At 42.0% G+C, this 23,173-nt stretch overlaps 1 protein-coding gene across 2 annotated transcripts in view; it reads right to left on the minus strand.

Annotated features, from left to right (window-relative positions):
- ULK2 (unc-51 like autophagy activating kinase 2) overlaps positions 1-19,159 on the minus strand; it is a 44,093-nt gene extending 24,934 nt beyond the window's left edge. The window contains exons 1-7 of one of the 2 annotated variants that reach the window (XM_026101364.2): positions 18,462-19,159; positions 17,245-17,337; positions 15,989-16,030; positions 4,814-4,846; positions 4,390-4,426; positions 2,118-2,291; positions 927-1,000 (exon numbers count right to left, since the gene is read on the minus strand). In XM_026101364.2, coding sequence (XP_025957149.1) covers positions 927-1,000; positions 2,118-2,291; positions 4,390-4,426; positions 4,814-4,846; positions 15,989-16,030; positions 17,245-17,337; positions 18,462-18,551 — 543 coding nt within the window. In that variant the 5' untranslated portion in view covers positions 18,552-19,159. Of the gene's footprint in view, positions 1-926; positions 1,001-2,117; positions 2,292-4,389; positions 4,427-4,813; positions 4,847-15,988; positions 16,031-17,244; positions 17,339-18,461 lie in introns of those variants that run through there. The other variant, XM_064523179.1, reaches the window with a different exon arrangement.
- Between the last annotated feature and the right edge of the window lie 4,014 nt (positions 19,160-23,173).

Genomic DNA, 23,173 nt, shown 5'->3' on the forward strand with positions numbered 1-23,173 from the left:
ACACAGTTTGTCTGCCACACCAATCTCAGAGCAGTATTGATACCAATTTGTTGAAAAGAGTAACTATTAAGGCAAAAGTAACATTTTAGCCTGCATCAGCACACCAACTGAAAGGTAACAATTGTATTATATTATCTAAAATGGAAGTTATGTTTTAAAAACAGGCTAGAAATGTTGATGTTCTAAAGAAACAGGCTAAAAATCTGCATGTATGGAAATAATAGGTAAGTGTTATTTATTTGGTTTATGCAGTCCAATTTGTGGGCAAATAACCAAGCACTTCACAAGCAATACCATTATCACCATTTTACAAATAAGAACACCAAGACAAGGGAAAGTGAAATGATTTTGCTATGACCATATAGCAGGTTAGTGGCAGTGCCACAAAGAGCTGAAAAAATTAAAAGTGATTAACTCCGAATTGCTTAAAAAACACAAACAAACAAAAAAAAAACCACCCAGGTGTGTGAGAATACATTAAACGACTGGAATGAAAACATCAAGTCGTTTTCTAGTATCAGTGTAAAGATCTTCTAGTTTGTATTCCATCATCTTCCACTTCTCCGGAAACTGGAAAAGGGACAATGCCTAATTCAGGGAGGGGGGAAAAAAGGCTTGCATTAACTACTTTATAACCAAAAAATTGATGCTGAGATGTACCGCCTTTTAATTTGCCGAAATTTTTCTTCCCTGCAGTGCTAAGGAACATTCAGTTTGTCTCTCATTCCTTTTCATTTTAACAATTGTGATCTCCAAATCACAAGAAAACAGATGCTAGCGAAACCACGGAAAGGTGAACTGCATGCCACTCCTAATACTCCTGAAGGAACAACAGGCATTTGCCTGTCTGCGAATGGTAAATTATTTCATTCTGGTAACAGAATGCTTGAGATAAGCAACATAATCTGAAAAATATTGTTACTTACCATATACATAGGGGAACCACACAGAGTTGCAGCCATCATGTTGCTATGCAGATAACGAGCAAAACCAAAGTCAGCTATATATAAAGAAACACATTTGTCAATGAAAAGAAAGATAGTTTTCTACTTTTTACAGTCTAGAAATAATCTATTGAAATCTGATATAATCACTTGTCAGAGAGGAAAAAACCAGGTATAATATATAACTAACTTCACGGAATAGCAAAATCTGTGTTATACACTGAAAGAAGAATGCATCATCTTCCAAATAGCAAGCCAAGAAACAGCAGTGGCATCATTTGTACAAACTGCTGCTCAGCCAACTCTCCAGCTGCAGAGCATGCCGTCTGGCGTCAGCAGGAAAGGATTAAAGTCAGTGGCTAAATATAAGTGGTTCATTAAGAGTGATGAATATACAATCTGCTTCAGTTAAATGACATCAGGTAAAAGTTTAAGAAATGAAGTTTTCAGATGCCTGAATTTTCACACAGGCAACAGGATCTGAAATTATCAAGTAAGGAAGGCAAGAGAGGAAGTTTTGTCTCATCTGCGTTTTTCAGAAGATGGAGTGATTTTGTTGGAACAGACCTCAAATCTTGCATAAGCAAAAGCATACAAAGAACCTGTTAAAAGCAAGGTCTTTTTCAATGGACACTTAACAGACAGAACAATAAGAGATCAAAATTCCTGAAGTCTTTTAAGAAGTTTGTATCCTGAACAGCTGATCTCTCTCCCCAGTTACAATGCCAAATCTCCTTCTGCTAAACATAGGTCATCACCTACATTTCTAAACCTTTCAAAAAACCCATAGGGGGGTGTACCACAAAAAAAGCCCAGCTGGAACTGACTAACATCCCACATGCATACTTTTTTGAAATGGGCTAAAGGCCAAAGTTTTAAAAGTTACAGATTTACATCTAACTAAAATTAGTTTAATATTAGAAACATCAGCTTGATAGGATTTTTCTTCCTGCAGATTTAATCAAAAAGCTCTTTATGACTCAAGTTTCTTTATACTGAAAATCTGCATTGCAGCATAAAGCTTATTCTTCTGGATTTACTGTCTGATTTGCATCAGTTTAATACACAGCATCAACTCCATAGCCAGTACATCCTCTGTGCTTTAACTACTTCTGAGCAGAGAAACAACAAATAGTAATTATTTACCTTTAGATGACAGAAAAGCATATTTACCTATTTTGATGCGTATGCCACTGACACTTGACTTCCTACGACTTGCGTAAGACAACAAAATGTTCTGTGGTTTAAGATCTCTATGAATGATTCCTTTACTGTGCAAAATACGCATAGCTGCTGCAATCTGCTGGAGGAACACTCGGATGGTATCTTCACTAAGAGTTCCTTTAGCTGAAAATTATACATACATTAGCACAGATGAGAAAATAAATATTATCTTTGGGCAAAAAGCAATAAATTTCATAGCAATCAACAGTGAAAACAATGAAGACAAATCATAGTGAAATCTATTCAAAACAATCCAGTTTCCCATATTTTTCTATAAATGTATACACTCTAATTATATATTCATCTCCATAGTTTTACCCTAGCTTCAGTACTCTAAATTATCTGTTCTTACAGTACTTTATTCAATTCAGTAGCATAATAATTGTAAAAGCTTCTCAATTACCATGTAATTCTAAACCCTTTAAAAAGGCAAAGAACCACAGAACCACAAAAATAAAACTCCACAATTTTTAACATTAACAGTATGTATGATCATGTTACCTGAAACTTTAAATCTGTCTTTTCTTTAAACAAGTTATGTGGATGCAGATAACCACTCTGATCACAGATTTCATCCATGATAAAATACATTCTCTGAAGGGAAAAACTAAAATGTATTTTTCAAAGACTCTTTAGAATACATTAGCTCGTTCTGCAGTCTGAAAATGTACTGAACACAGGAGCTGGATTATACCATATGAGTCTTTCCAAGGACTTTAATGGCAGGTGAATTAAGCTTTTAATATACACAGTTACCATAACAATAGCTGTTCACAAAGAGATTCATTCAACATACTGTAGACGTAAAGGCAAGTAGAACAATAAAGATGTTCACCAGAAAAATATGAAGATTAAAATATCTGCTCAAAATTTTGTTTTTAAGAAGAATCAACTTGTCATGATTCTGTAACATCTGCCTTCACTTTGGGCAGAGCCATGCTGAAGGGTGAAATCTCATCTGAGCCCAAACCTCCTCTTCGCACAAAGCCTTATTATATAAGTAATTCAATATATTTTTAAGGTCACATATTGGAAAAGAAAGTGGGTATAATCAAGAGACAGGGAGCAGCACCCAAAAATATGACTTTAAAAATAGGAACTCAGCAAGTTTTTCACCATGCTACTTCTGGCTAGATAACTCTTTTCTCATATATACAAATAAGGGAACATTATATTCAAGTGTTTTGGAAGCAGTGACAAAAAGTATTTTCTGTCCATGCATTATTTTATTCACTTTCATTCTTAGTTTGTGGGTTTTATTTTTAATTATAAAATGATATTTAAAATAACTTGGAATTATTTTTAAACAAATGCAAAGCCTTATTTCTTCCTGCAGCATCAAAATTTAGTTTTCAAGTTCCTGCAGTCGTATACAAAACACAACAAACAGCACTCTGCTGATGACCTTGACTGGGGACAGTATACAGCAGTAAACAGACCCTTGGTCTGCCCCTGCACAGACATTAAGATTTTTCTCCATTAGTCTCAAGAAAACCATTGGAAAGGCTGTACAAGAGAGACAGGTGACAGCAGTCCAGCTCTCCAAAAGCAAAAGGCTCCTCCCACCCCCTCCCAATAAAAGAAAGTGGAGCAACCAACAAAAAAATTGATGCATGCTCAAAGCAAGGGACATGTTGCAACCCGAAACCTGCAATGTGTAATTCTGGCTTAACATTTACAGTCGGAGCTTTGCCATTTTGAAGCACTTGTCTATCTAGCTTTACTAGTGCTAAGACCAAACAGGCATCACAAAACGTGATCAGCTATCCTGAAAATTAACCAGAATGCACCCAGAAAGTTTTGACAGACAAGAGTGTACTTTCTTCCAAATTATGCTTTTGGGAAGGAAGAACAAGGAAGAAGGACAGCTCCAGTTCCACTACATATCCACATACCCACAGATATTATACATACACATCTGTATGATGAGGAACAACCTTCCTGTATCTGAATGCAGCATCCCTACCATTTGTTCAAAACTGTTCCTACAAAGCAGCTAATGCAGAACTGATTAATGAATTCAATTAGTCTTATAATGAGGGCACTCTAAGATTACACCAGATGAACAAGCATTATGGAATTATAGCCATTCCATAAATAGGAAAATAAAATATTTAAACCTCAAGCAAAATCTCAGAAAAATACTGATGGATTACACAAATACAGAATATAAACATGTAATGCAATAGCTTCCTAACAGGGAAATACTGTGATCAATTACCTTGTAAGTAATCTGCCAAATCCCCACCATTGCAGTACTGTTAAGAAAAAAAGTTTTTACTCAAAACACGAGCACTGAAATACACATGAGAATTTTTACTTTGTAGTCTTTTTATTAAAATTAGAAGATCCTTTCCAGTTGTTTGTCTTAATACTGTTTTGTCAATTATTTATAATTATTAATTCAAGATGTAGCATTTCATTAATACTTTCAGTTTAAAAATGACACAATTTACGGAACAAAAAATACTGATAAATTTAGTACTGCATATGAAATCAATGATCTAGTTTTCAAAATTACTTATTTTAGCATCTCAAGGTTATTTTGCAGCTGTGTCAATTAAGTTAATCTTTTCTTTACTTAAGAGTTTTGTCCAAAAATCACCTTTAAAATCAGCCGGAAAGAAATATACATTGACACATACCTCCATTACCAAAAAGACAGAATTAGGCATTTCCTAAAAGAGAAGGAGAACAAGTCCCATTTATGAATATGACAAGACAGAGCCTGGAATACTCGCATTAACCAAGTGTAATATGCGATTTTCAATCAACTGACAGACGTTACGTTAAAGGCACTGTTCTGATGGTAGCAAATACCAAGTTCCCTATAATTAAAAATTTCACATTTTAAAGAGGCATTAATACATATAAAACAAATCACCAGACAAAATCCTGAAGACTGAAGCTATCCTTTCAAAGAGCATCATACAGTAAATAGCATCAGCTTCTGGTGTATTTTGCTCCCTTAGCTTTCAATTGTCTCAGACTGACCGCTCCACTAATAAAACCTCTTTATTAAGAGCCCCTACTAATCAGCATACCTTTGCTATCAGATCACTGAAATGAGTCAGTAATGGGATAGTAATATTTAGTCACAAATATACTGGATACAATTCAAAATTGAAAACAAGACAATTTGGCTATGAAAACAAGTTTTCTACAGGAGGAATTCCAAAATTATGTTCCTTGCTTCTTGGCAAAACAGTTTTGGTTCTCCCATCTGAAAAACTGAAGGTCAGTCAGAAATCACAGAGCAGTCTGTTACATCTCTGAAATGAGCTTTGGATCCCCAAATGCACTGTTTTGCAGGATCCTTTGTTCAGGATTCTCGCATATTTTTGTAAATTATCTCCCTTAAGGAGTCATTGGCAGAAGCATGTCCACCATGGACTTAATACGTTATGGCAAAGATATGATGTGATATGGCAATCCTTTTGAGATTTTTCCAATGCACTGACCTCTTTTGACCTATTTGCAACTTGAATTCCTTCTCTTGTAACTGAGTAAGAGTTACTGAAAGACACATTAGCTAACTTCTAGTTATAAATTGTCTACGTACTTCACAAAACACAGTGAAGACTTCTGTGCTTAAACCAGACTGTTACAAGACTATTCATCTTTTTATAAACATTTATTTCGTGTCAGGAAAGAAAAAAGGCTGACTATATATACACCAATAATCAACATTAAGTTTTCTACAAAGTCTCCTGCATAAAACATTCCTGCTGTGCCCATAAAGCTGAAGGTGCGCAGAGATTTTAGACAACGTAAAAACATTTTTCCCCTCTAAGCTGAGTGGGTAAGAATGAAAGCAGAGAACTAGAAGGAAGAAACAGGCAAACAGATACTAAATAGGAGGATGTTTTAGTTAAATGGTACACTGATGTAGTGTTCACTTTAAAATGAACTTAAGCATGAGCTGTTTGAGAGTTTGTGGGAAAATAAGTTTTTAAGATACTCTAAGAGAGGGAGAGGGCATACCAGACAAGGTCAGGCATGTACCACATTTGGAAGCAGAACTGTAGACAGTCTGACTATATTCTGAAGACTACTGCCAAAAAAGTCAAAAGAGACATTGCATGGCAAAACAAAAGCTGTGAACTTGGCCATCTTTCTCAGGGTCCCTTTAAAGTCTTAGCACATGTTCAGTCTGACCACACTGGCAAGAACTACCACAACAGAGAATCATTTTCAAGGGTCCACAAACAGGTCAGTATCAGCCAGGAAATGAAAAACAAACCTCACAAGAGCAAACAAACAAACCATCCCCTGTGCTTTGACTATAATCCCAGAGCTGGACACAAAGATGAAGTGGGGGACTCCGATGCCTCCAGTGGGTACTCACCAGCCCCTGACTAGGGAAAACAATTTCCCTAAATGTCAGCTACAACACAGAGCACACGGACATCATAACCAATACGAGCCGAGCTCTACCAACACATCACAGATACAGATATTCACTGAAGCTTCCAAGAACATGTATTTAAATCTAAATAAACATCAACACTAAGCGAAACCAGTTTTGTCTGGCAAAGCTCAACAAAAACATAAAACAAACATCAGGAGGTGGGTCAGAGCAAAACAGCTTCATGAAATAATTCTCCTTGCTGAAGGGGAAACTTTTACTCAAAAAATCCTGAAGTTCAAATGATGTTACGCTAGAAGAGTGAAAAAATAAAGTTTACAAGCGCTTTGAACAGTAACTTCTAAGGTACTGTCAAGCATTACTGCTATTCAAGAGATCTTCATTAAGAAGATACCTAATGCATATGCAACTGCAAGAATAAATACAGTTTGAAGTGAACTGGATGTTTTAAGGTTAATTGTACTAGGCCACTTCACTTTCTGGAAGCATTTACTTTAGCCACGCTCATCTGCGTTCCAGAAAGGCACTTGAGGTTTCTTCCAGCTCAGAATATCAAGCGCATTACAGATTTGTTTACATTTTGAAATCAGTTTCAAAGAAAGCAAGTTTCTAGGAACACTAGTCAAGTCTGCTGGGAAGGAAGAGATAACTCCAACCAATATAGAATATTAAAGCAGCAAGAGATCACATTTGGGGGGAAAGTCTCAATTTTTCAATATTTCTGGAACAGCTGCAGCCGACATGAACCATAACTTGCAATCTTATAAATGCCTCAAAACACAGGTGCATTTTATCAGAAAGTCAACACATTAAAGCAAAAAAGGTCAAGCAACTACCTCCCCCGTAGATTACTAAAAATATGTAACGATAAACCTTGTTTCTTTCTACGTTGCTCCTCTGCAAGAAAGCCTTCTGAAACAAAAATTCCTCCTCTTTCAGGAAACCTAAGGATGCCAAGCAGCAATCTAGATCTAGAATGACAGCATCTGAATAGTCTATCAGCACTAACTAAACTAATTCCAAATACTTTTCATCATTTTGCCCAACAAAAGCTAGTCTCAGACTTGAAGAAAAAGGGAAGAAGCCAGGACACCTGCTTGCACTCTCATCTCTGACATACTTGCTCTGTGACTGTAAATAAGCATCCCTGACTCCTTTTTCCAAGCTTCACAAGAGGAATCACCATTCCCTCAAACTGGAATCACAAGAAGCAATTCACTGTAAAATGCTCTGAAGTCTTTGGAGCAGGAGTTGAGGAATTTTCTCATGCAAAATGAGTCAAAACAGAAAGCTTTCAGCAGTTGTCATTAACTTCTCTTGTGCTTCCAACTGTAATGCATCGATCCATACCCTGAGACGGCAGAATTCTCAGCTTGATAAACTGCAAACTGAGGATCACTTCACTTACAGGACGATGATGATATCCAAAGAAATAACACAGCTAAAAGCACAGAATTTGTCTCTTCTCCAGTGACAAGAAGACAGCTTAGCTAGTGGATATCCAACTGAACATAGTAATCCCACAAATCAGAAACAAAAGTCCCACAGAATTAGCGGCTCAGCTACGCAACACACTGTAGAAAAACAGCAGCTTATGATCGTACGTAATGCTCAGCTCATGACAGACATTTAGTCATCACAGAACTAAGAGAATCTGTTTTCTGGATTCCCTTGGAAGCAAAGTCCTTCCAGATGAAACCCTTCCCTTCAGAAACAGTTTGTTATTTGTCCTCTCATACTAGCCCTTACCTCTCCAGGCAGGAAAGCAGATTCTAACTACATGTGAGCATATTACTGAAGTCAAAGAAAAGACTGCACTGCAGAGTTATCTGGCCGCCCCCTGGACAGCTGGAGGAGTGGATGGGGACAGAGGGTCTGCAAAGGAAGACCATGCATGCATACACCCAGGTTCAGCAAAAACAGGGCTGTCTTGAAGCAGTTTACCAAGCCTCTTTCTTCTGCCAAGGCTCTTCTGACTACTGCATATAGGTCATTCTATTAACCTTTGGTTTCTGAGAAATAATAGTAAACTGACAATAGAGTAAAATCACAAACCCTACATTAAATATGCACTCAGCATAATTTAAAATTATGTTTAGAAGACTTAAGAACTGAACTGCTCTATCAAACTCCCAAACTTTATCTGGACTTCTAAATCTCTCCAAATTAATCCCTGAATATTTAATTCCTATAAAATTTGGTGTTTAAAAACAGTATTATCAGTGTTATTTTGAGAGCTTGTATCATCTAAAATCAAGTACTTGATTTGATGGAGTCTTTAACAGTTACATTTTTAATGAAAATACAGAATGCTTACAATAATTTACAGTAAATATTTGGACTGTAGTGTTCAGGTATTTTCTGCAACAGTTCTACAAATACGATGAAGTTTACCCACTGCATTCAAATTACCCATTCCAGTCTATTCTCCAGATATTTGGGACCTGCTCTACAATTCACTAGGCATTTTACAGACCACCAAGGCTTTTTTTTAGCCCAACATTCAACTTTGTTCACAACAAGATTATACAAGTTATCCTGGGTCCTTCATAATTTGCATTCACAGTTTGGAAGGGGAGCTTCTTCACAACAATATGATTTAGGAATATGAAAAACAACCAACATTTAATACCATTTCCAACTGCTGTTGGAACTACATACTACCCTCAGTTTTCCACAAATAGCATTACTCTTTTTTTTTATTTGACTGATACTTTTGACTAGTAATAATCAAACAAATCACTGGGTTAAAGTCATAGTAAGAAGTAGAGCGGGTTGCCTTACTGCAGGTCGGATGAATCCTTTTTTATTAAATCAGCAGAGCAGATTAGAGGTTTCACAAAGATTTTCCCAATCTGGTCAAAAGTCATATCTAATTTGTATTGCAGAAGTAATGTTTTGCATAGTGCTGGTACTAAGTTGCCCAGCCACATTTCATACCAATTTTCCCTCATAACCAAACATCTTTCAATACCCCACCCATGCAAGCTTCAGTTCAAAACATCTGGAATAGCTCATCAATTCACAGTCTCTCATATTTTGCATTAATGTTTTTGGACAGGCTGACTGAGAATACAATCTCCATTTTGAGAATATATTCAGAAAACAAGTCACATTCGGTATTCACCTTTTTCCCCATTTAAATTATTTTGCTGAGAGAACTATTCCTATCATCATTCTCTTGACTAGCGATCTTTGTTGACTGGCTAAACAGAGCAGAGTGCCCAAAAAGGAAGAGATTAGTAAACCAACACACTTCTGATCTAACATTCAGAAATAAAGCTGACCTAGCAGGCTATTTTAAAATGCTTCTTGAAACAGTAAAAAGCTTTCAAAAATTTACATTTACATACAGTTTATAAAATTATTGCAGCTGAAGTGGTTCTGGCCTACACTTCTACCTGTCCTAGAAAAAAAAAAATCTAGCAAAACAAGTGTATATTCTGTTGAAAAAATTATGGAACGTGTCTTTTCCCTGCATGTCTTGCAAAAACCTGGTTTTGTTCCTTCTTATTCTGAATCTAGGTTTTCCTTACAAGATGAAGTAAAAGATAGCAAAGGCTAATAGAAGCAGTTTTACAGTTCTGAAAGTTAACAGGTAAACCTTCTGGAAAGAGATTAAGAGGCAATATATTTGGCAAAACTTGCTCTGTTTTAATCCCAGACTTCCAGCAGTTGTCTCAGGGGAAGCAAAGTTCCAACCCAAATCACAGGCTCAGCAGAGTAGTTCCATTTAAAAAACATTAATTGCAAAAGAAGTCAAAACATCCATGGTTACTTCTGACAGTTATTGCTGGAACTCTGGAGTATTGGCAGACACATACCCTAGATTTCTTTTTGGTTAGGAAGTCCTCCTTTAGAAAAAGCTAAAGTCTGCAATGAGCTTTTAGTGAGCTGCCACAGCAGAAACAGTGGCAAATAAATAGTTACTACACTTCTGCTCCAAATTTGTAAATTCTGTTTAGCTACAGTTTATGATCCGAGTCCCAAGAGCATGAGTTAGCCTGACAGCTTGTGTGCTGCTATCAACTGATTAATTTTCTGATGTTAATTTGTGCTGTATTTGCTATAGTTTCTTGACCAGAAGTATAATCCTCATTTTTGGAACATTACATTTATTTGGCAAAAGTTCTAAGGATTTAGTGAAAAAGTACTGGTCCACATTTTTTTGAAGTTATTTCTCACTGTATTACATGACACTTTCATTTTGCTTTGTGAGTGCACCACAGCAGCAGCTTCTAATATGAAAGGACTGAACATTCTGTTAGTTCCGACTAAATGTTAAGTCTCAGACTAAATGTCAGCTGACATCTGCCTGTAGGATTCGAATAGCACGTACGCTGCCAATTATTCACATAAAAGAGCAATCAGCCATGGGAAACATACCACAGCAGCAGTATCACTCACTTTCTGGTATGTGAAATGCCACACTTTAATATATATGGTAGGTATGAATCTGAATAGTCAAACAGACTGGCCAGCTACACAACACAAAAGAAAGACAAAACTGTTCTTAGCACAACAAATACCATCCAGCGCACTCGCATACTTGAAGACCTTCTGAAACAGTTCTGAAATACAAACTAGAGTATCCAGGCGCAGCAGGTGAGTTAAGGACTATGTGGTAACTTCAGCTCTTTGCTTCTATGGGTCACACAAACTAATCGGCTCTCCCTAGCCTTCAAATCCTACCCTAGCATCACTCTTCGCAGGCCAGTATTGTGGTGGATGACCTTCCGGTTAGCATCAATTGCCAGGTGGTATTTCAAAACCTTCACATTTCCTAAAGGGTGGATTTTTTTTTTTTGGTCTAAAACTATTTTTATCATTCTGGGAGAAAAAAAACAGCAAAATTATCCGGACAGCATGTTTTCATACAACTATTCCCACTCAGGAAGGATGGATACTGACAAATACAGAGTCCGTAATCAAAAAGCTGAGGAAAAAATAAAGATATTGACACATCCTCACTTAAAAGATGATGGTCCAGAAGAGGCTATGACGAGAGTATGAAGGCAATTAAAGCAGTGAGACACCGAGCTCAAGAGCACACACCAGAATGCCTGGAGCAACCACCCCAAGAAACATAGACAATTCCACTAGACCGGCAGGAGCCTTTGGGTAAACCTAACAAGAATACTTGATTCACATTGGTAAAACACCAGAAGCAGCTGTAGGTATTTTATCTGCTCTGCACCAACAAGCTAAGACAAGGAACAATTTCTGTTCAGATACTGTTTCTCCAATAACAAGCCAGAAATTAGTTATCTCTAAACTACTGTTCAAATAGCAAACTTCAGACTCCATACAGTGAAGCCATTAATTCATTCCACCAAAACACCTCTCTCCAAGATACATTACAGGCTTTCCTTCTGGTGTCTGACATTTTAAAGAGGTTTTGAATTAAATTATTTGCTAAAAAAGGCACTGTCTGGCACTGCGAAAAGATTAGCTCTATTCAACACATACTTGGGATCATGAACTGTACAAAACTGTAAATTCATGGCCTAAATATAGCACATTCCAAATAACTTGCTGATACCTTCATACCCAGTAGAGTATTTTGTCCAAGGACACTTTGCGCTGTTAAGTTAAAGTTGTTTTAGACTCTCTTTGCTTTTGAGAAACAGTGAATTACATTTCTCTAATTAATCTGATGAGATCCAAGATTCTCTGATCTTCTTTGCAGGATCAATGATATCCCATAGCATTACCACAGGAGAAGAGCTGCACACACACACATATATATATATGTGTGTATATATATATATATATATATACACACACACACACACACACACACACACACTCATACCATTTTAGTGTTACGAGAGTAGTGTTACTCTGGAATGAAAGAATACCAAACTCTTGCACAAGAAGGTAAGTAAAAGAAATGTCTCAACAGATTATGTCTTGCTATTCATCTATTATGTTCTGATTTTTTTAAACATTTCTCTTCATGAAAAAATTAATTTCACCTTTAGAGGTGAATTGCATATATTTATTTTTCAGAGCCCTGCTACTGCAAAACATCTCTTTCTCACAGATGAAAAGATACATTTAAGTGTCTCCACAAAAGTCTTTAGTCTTAGAACCACTGCTCTCCACATCCTGTTTTCTGCAGATCCCTCAGCTTCCGAGATGGCACAAACAGCAAGGATACGCTCTGCTCACATAAAATGCTTAACTGCAGATCAAACCTGCTAGCACTGCATGTAACCACCTTACGGAAATCAAGGACAATTATTGTCTTGGCATCAGTTCAAGAAATTTTAGTGCCAACCAATGCATATACAACATTAATGGCTTACCAATTGATTTGGGGATGTCTCCAGATGAATGGGCATTTCTAGTAATTTAACTCAGTGGAGGCCATACATACTAAAAGTACTATATCAAGATGGTGTTCATAAGGAGCTGAAGCAACAGCACTGCAGAAGGTTTTTAAAAGGTTCATGTACTATCAGCAGCATGGCTCACAGGCTCTCCTTAGATCTAATTAAAAGTCTTAACAGCATACACATTTTTATTACATGGACTTATGTGACTGACCACAGATTGTGCAAAAAAAGACAACCATAAATGAACAGAGATATGAAAGAGAATATGTGAAAGTAGCTCACGTGAATACAACTCAAAATGAAGCCTTCTGCAACATGTAAAACATTAACTACCCTCTCATTCTGAAACTTAAAAGATATATTCCAAATTGCCATGTAGGCATACAGCTTTAGTCTCAAAGTACTGCCATTATGTACGAGTAATTTCGCTTAACACCACAAAAGATGTAAAAATATTTATTCTTCAGTACAATTCATTTACACTTTTTTCACATGGTTTTGCCACTTATATTGCACACCAACTTTTCCATCTGAAAATTTAGTACAACGATTAGTTTGGGGATTATTCAGCTAAATGGTCTCCCAAACAGCATATCTGAAACCTGGGCATTTTCTTATTTCAAACTAAGGTTAAAAAAAGATTCAGACCAACACAACTATAAAAATAAAACAGACTGCCAGTCACACTGAGAACTCCCTACTGTGACACAGACTCCACTGGCTCCAGCATGGAGAGGAAAAAAAATAGTTTCTGTAGCTTAAAAATTGCTTGAATTCCCAAAGCCTTATCTACTGTACTATATCTTTGTGTTCGCAATACTGTGACAAACAAAGAGGGCGGTACATGCTAGAACATGAAATCCCGAAGAAAATTAGTAGGTGTACCAGACTACCAGACATGTGAATGCCTTGCATACTGTTCATTCTTGCTGGGTTATAAATTAATATAATCATACAAGTTAATGATGTATAGTATTTCACAAACATAGCCCTATGTAGAAAAGCAAAGGCTGATTTGTGCAAGTGTCACATTCTCCAAACCGTATTTACAAAGCAATTTCTTCTACACAAGTAGCATCATACTGCCAAGCTTTATATTTGCTATGAGCGTATTTGAAATATATCCAAGGTATGAGACACGTTTTTTTCCTTCTCTTTGCTGTAACTGTTCTTTTTAAGTGCAGCATTCAGTGACAAACGGGAACATCCCCTTCTCAAATTGAGAACATAGGACTAATCACTCAAGAAGTCTTGAGATTAACATTGACTCTTAGAGTACTCTGACACATGCTTGTTGTGCTACAGGTGAAAAAGTTATGTTTCTAAATGACCTTTATGTAAAAAAAAAAACCACAGACAAGTGTAGTACTCTGTCCTCTCCTCCCTAATGGATGCTCAGTGCATAAATCAAAAGGAGCAAGAGCATCTTCAAGACTTACAGCTAGATGATGTACAACATTAAATCATCAAAACACATCATACAAAGTCAACTGCTTTCAGGTTAAGCTGCAAAGCTTAATAAGTAATCTTCACATATAAACAACTGTAAATGATAAATCAGAAAGTCAGCTGCTTACTCACACACCAACACCCTCAGTCAGCAACTGCAGTTTCTCTTAAGATGTCTGGATATACTAAATTTAGGATGCTGAGACATTATTTCCATTTAGCATCTCTCAGGAAAGCTTCATCTCCTCAAGAAGTACAGGTTATACTTTCCTCTCACAGCAGCTAATATCATTCAAAATGCAGAATTCTGAAGTCAAGACACGGAAGGGAGAGAGTCTACACACCCAAATGGGAAGTTTTGATGCACAGCCCTTTACAACATGAACACCATTAACTGTATCAAGAGTCAACAGAAGTTAGTATACGTCCTGTAGTGCTATATACAATAAAACCTGAGTCTGCTTGGTGTATATCCTGTGAACACAGATTTCCCTATCTAGAGATGAACATCTGTGTGTAAGCTGAAAATCTTTTAGGACGCAAGCATGCAAAGACACAAAATGCTGAAGAACATTGAAATTGTCTATTTTACATTGCTTTAACTATGCAGTGCCCCAAGGGCTGATCTTAATAATTTTATTCATAAATGTGACTCTGTATTTAAGATTAGAATTGAGCCCAGGAGAGAAATGTATAGATCTTATTCAAGCAGAAGGAATGGCTGCATAACTTACACCATTTTGTATTTAGCTTTACTCAACACTAACAGGCCTTAAGATACAAAAAACCAACTTCCTACTAAGTAGGATATGCTACCCTAAAGAGGTAATAACTAATAGGAAAATAACTCCTTCAACTTATCAGTCAGAATCCTGGGAATAAATAAATAAGAGGAAGACAACTTAAAGCAATTTAATACCTACTTCTACTTGAAAAGATCCAAACAATCTGCCCAACCTTTATTCTATCTTTATCCTATCTGTTTAACAGCAACATACATGTGCGTGATCCCATTCTTCTACTTCCTTCAGTTCTTCCTCACAGTGACACAGAGCTATACATTTCTTTGCTACAGATACCCCAAAGGCACTGCTCCTTTTCTACACAGAGTATTTAAAGTTATGATGTCTTCTTAATGTTATGATGTCTTCTTAATGTCACTTGCTTCAGATCAACTCCTACTAGTACATTTTCCTTCAGGTGTATTCACTCATTATCCACGAACACCGACTTCCCAATTAAATTACAGGGCCAAGGAAACAATGCTAATTCAGGGGGAGAATAGCTACTGCCACCGATAGAGCGCCCAGCCCAGCCAGCTGATGCTTTTTCTCTAGAGACAGGACCAGACTACACAAACAGCCTCTGCAGAGATTCTCAGGCTTTCATTCGCCCCTGCTGCCTGGAAGTGAACCGGACTCCTCACAGCTTTCTGTTGCAACCATGCACCTGCTTATTAAGAGCAGCCAATATAAAATAAGCACATGATGTGCTGAGGATGAGAAAACATCCCCAGGCTGCTGCTAAGGAACTGGATTTCTTCAATACCAAATTACTTGCACCAACAAAATGCCATTTAAAAATTTCTACTTGCCCTATATATGCATTATATTTTCATAAATAAATTTTAATGTTGAGAAACGCATCAGGATATAATTTACCTGGACATCATAGAGAGCTACAATGTTCTCATGCTGAAGTTCCTGTAAAACAAAATATCTGTATTATGGAAATAGCCCATTATGATGATTGTTTAAATTGAATATGCCAGGTGATAATGGAAGAGAATCAAATTTTACACAGAAAGATAGTATCCTTTTTTTGCCATCTGATGGAATTTGGAGGAAATCTCAGCTATTTAGACAATAACAGGAGGAACAGGGAATTAGACAGTATCTTTAGAGCAATCATAAGATTTGATTCCAGAATTTGTTTCCATGTCTTGTTATAGGAAGTACTACAGCACAAGATCCTTTGATGAGTACCAAAAACTAACTAAATTTAATTCTGCAGTCTCACACAACTTCTTGCTCAGGAGAAAAATCAATCACATTGTAAAATGGGAAGATTGACTTGAAAACACAAAATGGAAATCATGCCAAACTACACCATATAAAACTTGCAGGACAGTTCGCATGATTATTTGCAACTGCTCAAAATAAAAGGGTCTCTGCTGAGTACTTGCAGCACACTAACTCAACCAACACTAGAATTTCTAGAATGTATACTCTAGACTATAATAGCGATGTGTTTCAAGAAGCTTGAAAACACGTAAAGACAGCAACACTAATAATTACCACAACGCTACATAAGATGAAACGTAGTGACGTTCAGAGAGCATCCACACAGGCATTTCATGGAAAACAGCACAGAACTCCTTTTTTTTTTCCCTTTGTTAGACCTACACTACACATTTTAAGTCAATTAACACAACTCAGAAATGGGAAGACTGCTTTAAGAATCAAATTCAGCATGCCAGTTTTAGTTTTCAAGCCACCTTTGGGCAAAGAAGATAAAGAAAGATCAGAGACTGATGTTTCAGTCTCTGCTATGACTTTTGCTACACATACTGTTTGGGAAAGGCACCAGACTAAGCATCCTGAAGGACAAAGTTTTCTAGATGTGCAGTAGGTAAAGCACAGAAACTGGCTCTACAACAGTTTTCCACTGAAACTGCAAAAACATGCTTTTAATCTGTTCCGAGACTATTTCCAGAATATATATCTGAAATAGAAATAGCAAATATATCTGTCTCTTTTCTTGGTCTTTTCAGTTCTGGATACCTTCTGGAATGAAGAACTGAAAGGTGGGATAGCAATTACTGTCATATTACCCATGACCCAGAATGAACTAGGTCAAAAGTCTCTGTTCTTTTTAAAGTAAAGCAGCTTTAAAAAAACACTGCAAATTAACATACCTTCAAGATTTTTATTTCTTTCCCAAGTAGAATTTGAGACTTTGACAAGTTCTTTTTGTTAATACTCTTTATGGCTACTTCCCAATCCGTTTTCTGGAAATAAAAAGAAAATTATTGTCAATTTTATACATTTTAATTTTATCTGATAAGAGCTAGCTAGTAAAGCAGCGGAGGAAACACAGCAAGCTCATCCCTACTCTACCTGCTTGTGATTACTCCTACATCACATGACACCACCAAGAACTCTGTTCCATTCCTCAGTAGTTCAGAGCTACCTAAATCCACATACACTGCATTTCCATCGACTCTAAACCCTTAAAAAAATTATTAAAACATAAATAATCACACATATGCCATTTCCGCAGCTGAGCTGTTTGCTTTTTAGTCCCCTCTCAATCATTAAGGTACTTTTCTTCGAAGACTTCCTAGCTTCAGCTTTCTCACACCCTGACACGCTTGTAAGGAAAAGGGCACAGGAAAACATTTGTTTAAAAATAGCTCTATTAATGTGTAAGGTGGAAGCGTCTCCATCGGCCTTTAAAGTTTCTAACGTTTTCATTTTCCGTAAAGCAAAAACACCCCTGTGCTGGATCCCTCCAAGTCCCGGGCCCTTTCCCCGGCTCCGAAAGGACAAACCTGCAGAGCGGTTTTCTGGAAAGCAGAGCGCTTTTGGACACCGGCACCACAATAAACTCTCACGGCCTCGAGAAACCCATCACGCAGCCACGAGCACCCGGGGCGACGAGGCCGGGCAGGGAGGCACCTCCGAATTTAGGAAATCTTCGGCCGATCCCAAAGGAGATGATCTCTCTCCCCCCCCCGCCCCCTTCTCTGTGAGATCCCTCGTTATCCAGCGAGACAAACATGACCCTGCTGCCAAACAAAGGGCTCGGCCTCCCCTGCAGCGGCAGCCGCCGTCAGGCGAGGGAGCAGCGCACAGCGCAGCCCCGGCGCTTTAAAATTAAAAAATAATAAAAAGAGGACGATAATGATAATAATAATAATAATAAGAAGAAGAAATCTGCCACGGCTCGGGGCGGCAGGGTTGGCCCTGGCAGCAGCGGCCTGCCCCCCCCCCCCGGCAGCTCGCCCCCCCCGCACCCCTTTTTTCGCCCCCCTTAACACCCAAATCGCAAGAAACGTCCCCAGAAGAGCCGCCCCCCCCCCCCCCCCCCGCGGGCGGCGTTGGCGTTGTGTAACCCGCCCCGCGCTGTTACCTTGCGGTGGCGACCTTTGAAGACCACGGCGAAGGCCCCGTGCCCGATGAGGTCCTTCTTGCTGTACTCAAAGTCCCCCACCGCCTCCATCCCCCCTCAGCCGGGCATGAAGCCCCGCCGAGGGCGGCCGGGCGGGCAGACAAAGGGGCTCTTCCCGGCGGCTACAGCCGCCTCACGGCAGCCGGCGGCGGGGCGCGAGCCTGCCCCTCTCCTGGCTGCCCCCGGCGGCGGCGGGGGCAGCTGCTCGCATAGCGCGGGGGCGGCCGCCGACCCCCGGGCCGCCGGGGCTGCTGCAGGGCGTCTCCGAGGCGAGGGGCTCCGTGGGGCATGGGGAGGGCGAGGCGGCGGTGGCGGCGGAGCCTCTCAGCGGCCCGGCCGGCGCGGCATGGGCGCCGCGGGCCCCTCAGCGGGGAAGGGGGCTCGGCGCCCCGCCGCCGCCCGCCCCCATGGCCCCGCGGCCCCCTTCAGGCACCGAGCCCCGGAGCATCCAGCGGGGCGGGGGAAGAGCGGCCGCGGGTGGGTGGGTGCTGCTGCCGCCGGCCCTCCTCCCCCGCCCCGCGGGATGGGAGGGAGGGAGGGAGGGAGCGAGCGGGGGTGTCGATGGGGGAGGGGGAAGCGCCGCTCTCAGGCCGCCGCGCCACGACCCGCACCGCACCAGCCGCGCCTCGCACTGCGCGCCCCTCCGCGCCGCCCGCCGCCTTTTATAGGCCGCAGCGCGCAGGCCCCCAGCGCTCGGCTGCTTCCGCCGGCGGCCAAAGAGTGCGTCACCCCGGTTAACCCGGCGGAGGCGCGAGGCGGGGCCGCGCCGCCATGGCCGCGCGCCGGCCGGGCCTCCGCGAGGCCGCTGCGGCTTCCGGCGCCCTCCGCGGCCCCGGCGAGGCTGAGGCGACGGGGAGCGGCCTGGGGCGCCCGCGGCCGCCGCGGGGCAGCCGGCGGTAGGGAGCGGGGTCAGCCCGTCCATTCCCGGAGCCCCGCTTCCCCCGGGCCTGGGGTGCCGCTGCCGCTCCCCGGGCCGCACACCAGGCTCAGCTGGAGGACACACGCCCCGAGCTGCTCGGCCCGTCCCCTCACAAAGCCGAATGACCCCTCTGATTTACAGCCTCTGTCCCCAGCACCTCAGATCAGCCAGGGGTGCTTACAGCAAGCCACATGTGCCCCCAAAATAAAATAAAAACCGCTCACCGCATGCCACAGCCGCACGGAGCCTTTGACCTCCGCCGCCATCTACGTGCCCGCTCCCCGTCTTGGCCGTCCACCCCTCGCTGCTCCCTTTCTCCGGCCGCGTTTTCCATCGCGCCGCCTCGGCAGCTGTGCTTCACGTGCGCCGAGCTGTGTCCGGCCTCCCAGACAGCCCCGGATGCCTCCGGCCCTGCGGCCGCCGCGTACCCACGCAGTAGCGATTAACCCTCGCTCCCCGCCTCGTGCCCGCGACGCGAGGGCGGCTGCCGGACACGGCCCGGGAGGCACTGCCTGGGCTTCGCAGACCCCAACAGCGGCCGGGCAGAGGCAGAGGCAGCTGCTTCTACCCCTAGTCTTCACTTATCTCTGTTGACTTACTCTGATTCAAAGCCCAGTACCGACAGCTTTGTGTGCCACGGCAAAACCTTCACCTCTAGACACTGCTCCAAAGGCAACGCACCTGGACGAAAAAATATTCAGCAAGAGATATTAGCAGTTTTACGAAGGACGTTTTACGCTCTGTGTCATATGGGGGCATCAGGGAAATCCTAACAAATCTATTTTGTATCAGAGAACCACAGAGCTTAAAAAAAAAATGCTATTTCCCCCTTTATTTTCCAAAGTTTTGAGCCTCCCTCCAAAAAATCCTACATAGCCCTAACTTAACATACAAAGCTGATGGAGCAAAGCTGGCCAAATAATTTCAGTGGCTTAGAAGAACGCTGCGGAAAGAATAAATGAGATGTAAAAATATTTCAAGTTAATCATAAATTAAGGTGTTGCAAGCTCTTTCCAACGTATATTCACAGTGGGCCTTTAAAACCAGGAAAAAGCCCGCAAGTCCTAATGTGTTAAATATTCTGATTCAGGAAATATTGTCCCCGAGAGAGCTGGCTGCTTATTCCCATCCCCTGACTTTCGCATTCAGTGTTAATCCTCTCGGCATCGGCACGTATCCTCAACCCAATGCCTGCGCCACAAGCTGCATATTAGGGAAGCTACAAAACACACAAATAGGTCCCGTTCAAATAGAGAAAGCCACTTGGGGAATTTCTAAGCCACCCGTTCTGTGTTACGGTTCAGAAACAAGACCCGTGTCCCTTGGGCAGCGGCGTGTCTGATGTCCTTTTGTCCTCGCAGCGGGGACGGGGCCCTCGAGCAGGTTTATTTCAGCGCAGCAAGGACAAATCAGCAGCAGCAGTGGGGAGGTTTGACCAGAATAACTAAGCGCGTTGCCGTAGCGCTGGGATCCGAGCGGGACCCCGAGGGCCGAGATCTGAAAAACGGCTCCTCCGCGAAGGCCGGCGGCGTTTGCGCGCGGGTTGTTCATTTTAACGGGGTCCTTGGCCAGTCTGGGAGAGTTTCTAGGCATCAGTGTTTGCAGAGTGCAAGAAACCCCTCAACGCCCAGCGCCTTCGCTTGTCCTCGCTGCTCAGAGAGGTCAGAGACCGCGTGGGCTGCATCTGCCCGGCTCCCCTGAAGGTGCTGGTCACCAGCCGGAGCTGCACGGTCGCCCTGTCCTGCTCGTGCTGCTTCTCCCTCCCTCCGTCCCTCCCCACGGGCTGAACGGCACATTCAGCACCAAGGGTGGCAAGGGAACCGCTGCTCCGCTCCAACAAGCCGCGTAACGTGGCAATAAAGCACAGAGTGCCCTCAGAAAGCATGCCAGGCGGCCAACACCGGTACTGTGGTCCAACAGACCTTGGTGAGCCTTCAAAAGCACAACAGGGTACTGTGTGCTGTTTTTTCCTAATATCACACTTTGGAATAGCTGCAGCCCACCTGCACAGACCACCGGCGACCCGCGGCTCAGCCAGGGCCACCGAATTCCCGGGTCGAGGAGAAGAAAGCGAGGGGTGACAGCGCTGGGGACACATTTGTTGCTCCTGATGACGTTGGTTCAGCCAAATTAATTCCTTGGTCGTAAGCCAGGACTCGCGATCGCAGGAGCTACAGGTCTGGGAAGAAATTAGCACCTTCTTGGCTGTTCATCTAAGTACACGGGGGAAGTATCCTTTCCTCTGGCAGCAGCTCCTTTGGACACCGACGTTAGCGTTCGAGTCTCCAGAACATCTTTCAGACTTGAAAGCGCTACTGCTCTTTACAAACACTCTGCTACCACGCCACCAAAATGCAGTCGTTTGTGAGGCAGAAACCGCACCTGAACGGTGCCCAGGCTGACCTAACGCAAGGCAGAGAGAAGACTGCTTTTCCTAATGCTCACGAAGAATAATTAAGACACTGATTTTCTTTCTGTTCATCAAACCTTTTTTTTTCCCCCCTAATCTCTCACCAGGCAATAAAGCCACAAGGAAGTTAGATTGCTGGGATAGCTGGGAAAACACTCAGGAGATCAGATGAGTCGGGTAGAGGATGAGCCGGTGGGTCCAAGGCGGCTGGGTCTGGGCAGCGCAGCCCCGAAGCCCCTCCGCAAGCCCTTCCGCAGAGGTGGGCAGAGCTGCTGCGTGCAGCCCTGGGAGCAATTCCCAGAGGGATGCTAAGGCCCCGCTTAACTAGATGTAACCCAAAGGGACATCAGCCTGTCACCCATCCCGCTGCAGCCTCCTCGCTGTCCAGGACAGCCTGTTTCACTCTGGATGCTCTCGCTGTTCTCGTCTCTCCATTACGCCCAGGAAGGTAATCAAGATGGCTAAACTTTACTCAGAGCCCTGGCATACTTCCCAGTTCGACCATCGCTGTCCTCACATCACTCTGGAGAGGCATTCGTAACAACAAAATCAATGGTGGCACCCCTTGAGGTATCACAGCTTTTACAGGAGAAGTGTCAGAGGGCGTTTTGGGAGGAGCACCGCATAAGGTGGATGTGCTTAAAATTATTCTGTATTATCAATGAAAAGTAATGCCCATGTTGTAGGCATACCTGTGCAGTACTGGTAATGGATAAATTGGGTAATACTGGACTAAACCAGCAGCATATACCAAGATTAGTATCACACAGCTTTTGAAAAGTCTGAATATTTCAGTACATACTTTTTGTAAGGTTTCCAGGTACCTGGAAAAGGTTCCAGGCAAAGAGAAAACCCAAGCTTACCTTCTAGACTTGTATTTTAATAAGAAGTGGTAATGTCTCACACATTAGTAAAACCTTCCACCCAAAGCTGCAAATGCAATTCTAATCATTAGCTAATTAAAGCTCGCGTCGCCAGGAGAGCGAGGCAGATCAAGGTCTCTTTCTGCTTCCTGCCCGAAAGGCAGCCACCCCCGAGGCGGAGCAGCGAGGAGGCTGCAGAGCGAGGCCCCGCACCGCCGCCCGCATCCGAGCGCGGCTGGGAGGAGCGGCGGGGGACCGCTCAGGAATACGGATGGAGAGGAGCCAGAACTTAGTATGCATGAAGGCTGGTGCTGCATGAATGATAAAAATAGTAGCGGCTGCTTAGATAGGAGAATACAATTTGGTCTATGCGCAAAATCATCACATAGCGGGGCTCAAAATCTCCCCGCTATCAGGTCAAAGAAAGAATGAGGCTGGGACAGCTTGTTTGGGTGCAAACTCGCTTCCAGGCCATCTCTTT

Source organism: Dromaius novaehollandiae, chromosome 19, assembly GCF_036370855.1.
Source record: "Dromaius novaehollandiae isolate bDroNov1 chromosome 19, bDroNov1.hap1, whole genome shotgun sequence".
NCBI classification, from domain to species: domain Eukaryota; kingdom Metazoa; phylum Chordata; class Aves; order Casuariiformes; family Dromaiidae; genus Dromaius; species Dromaius novaehollandiae.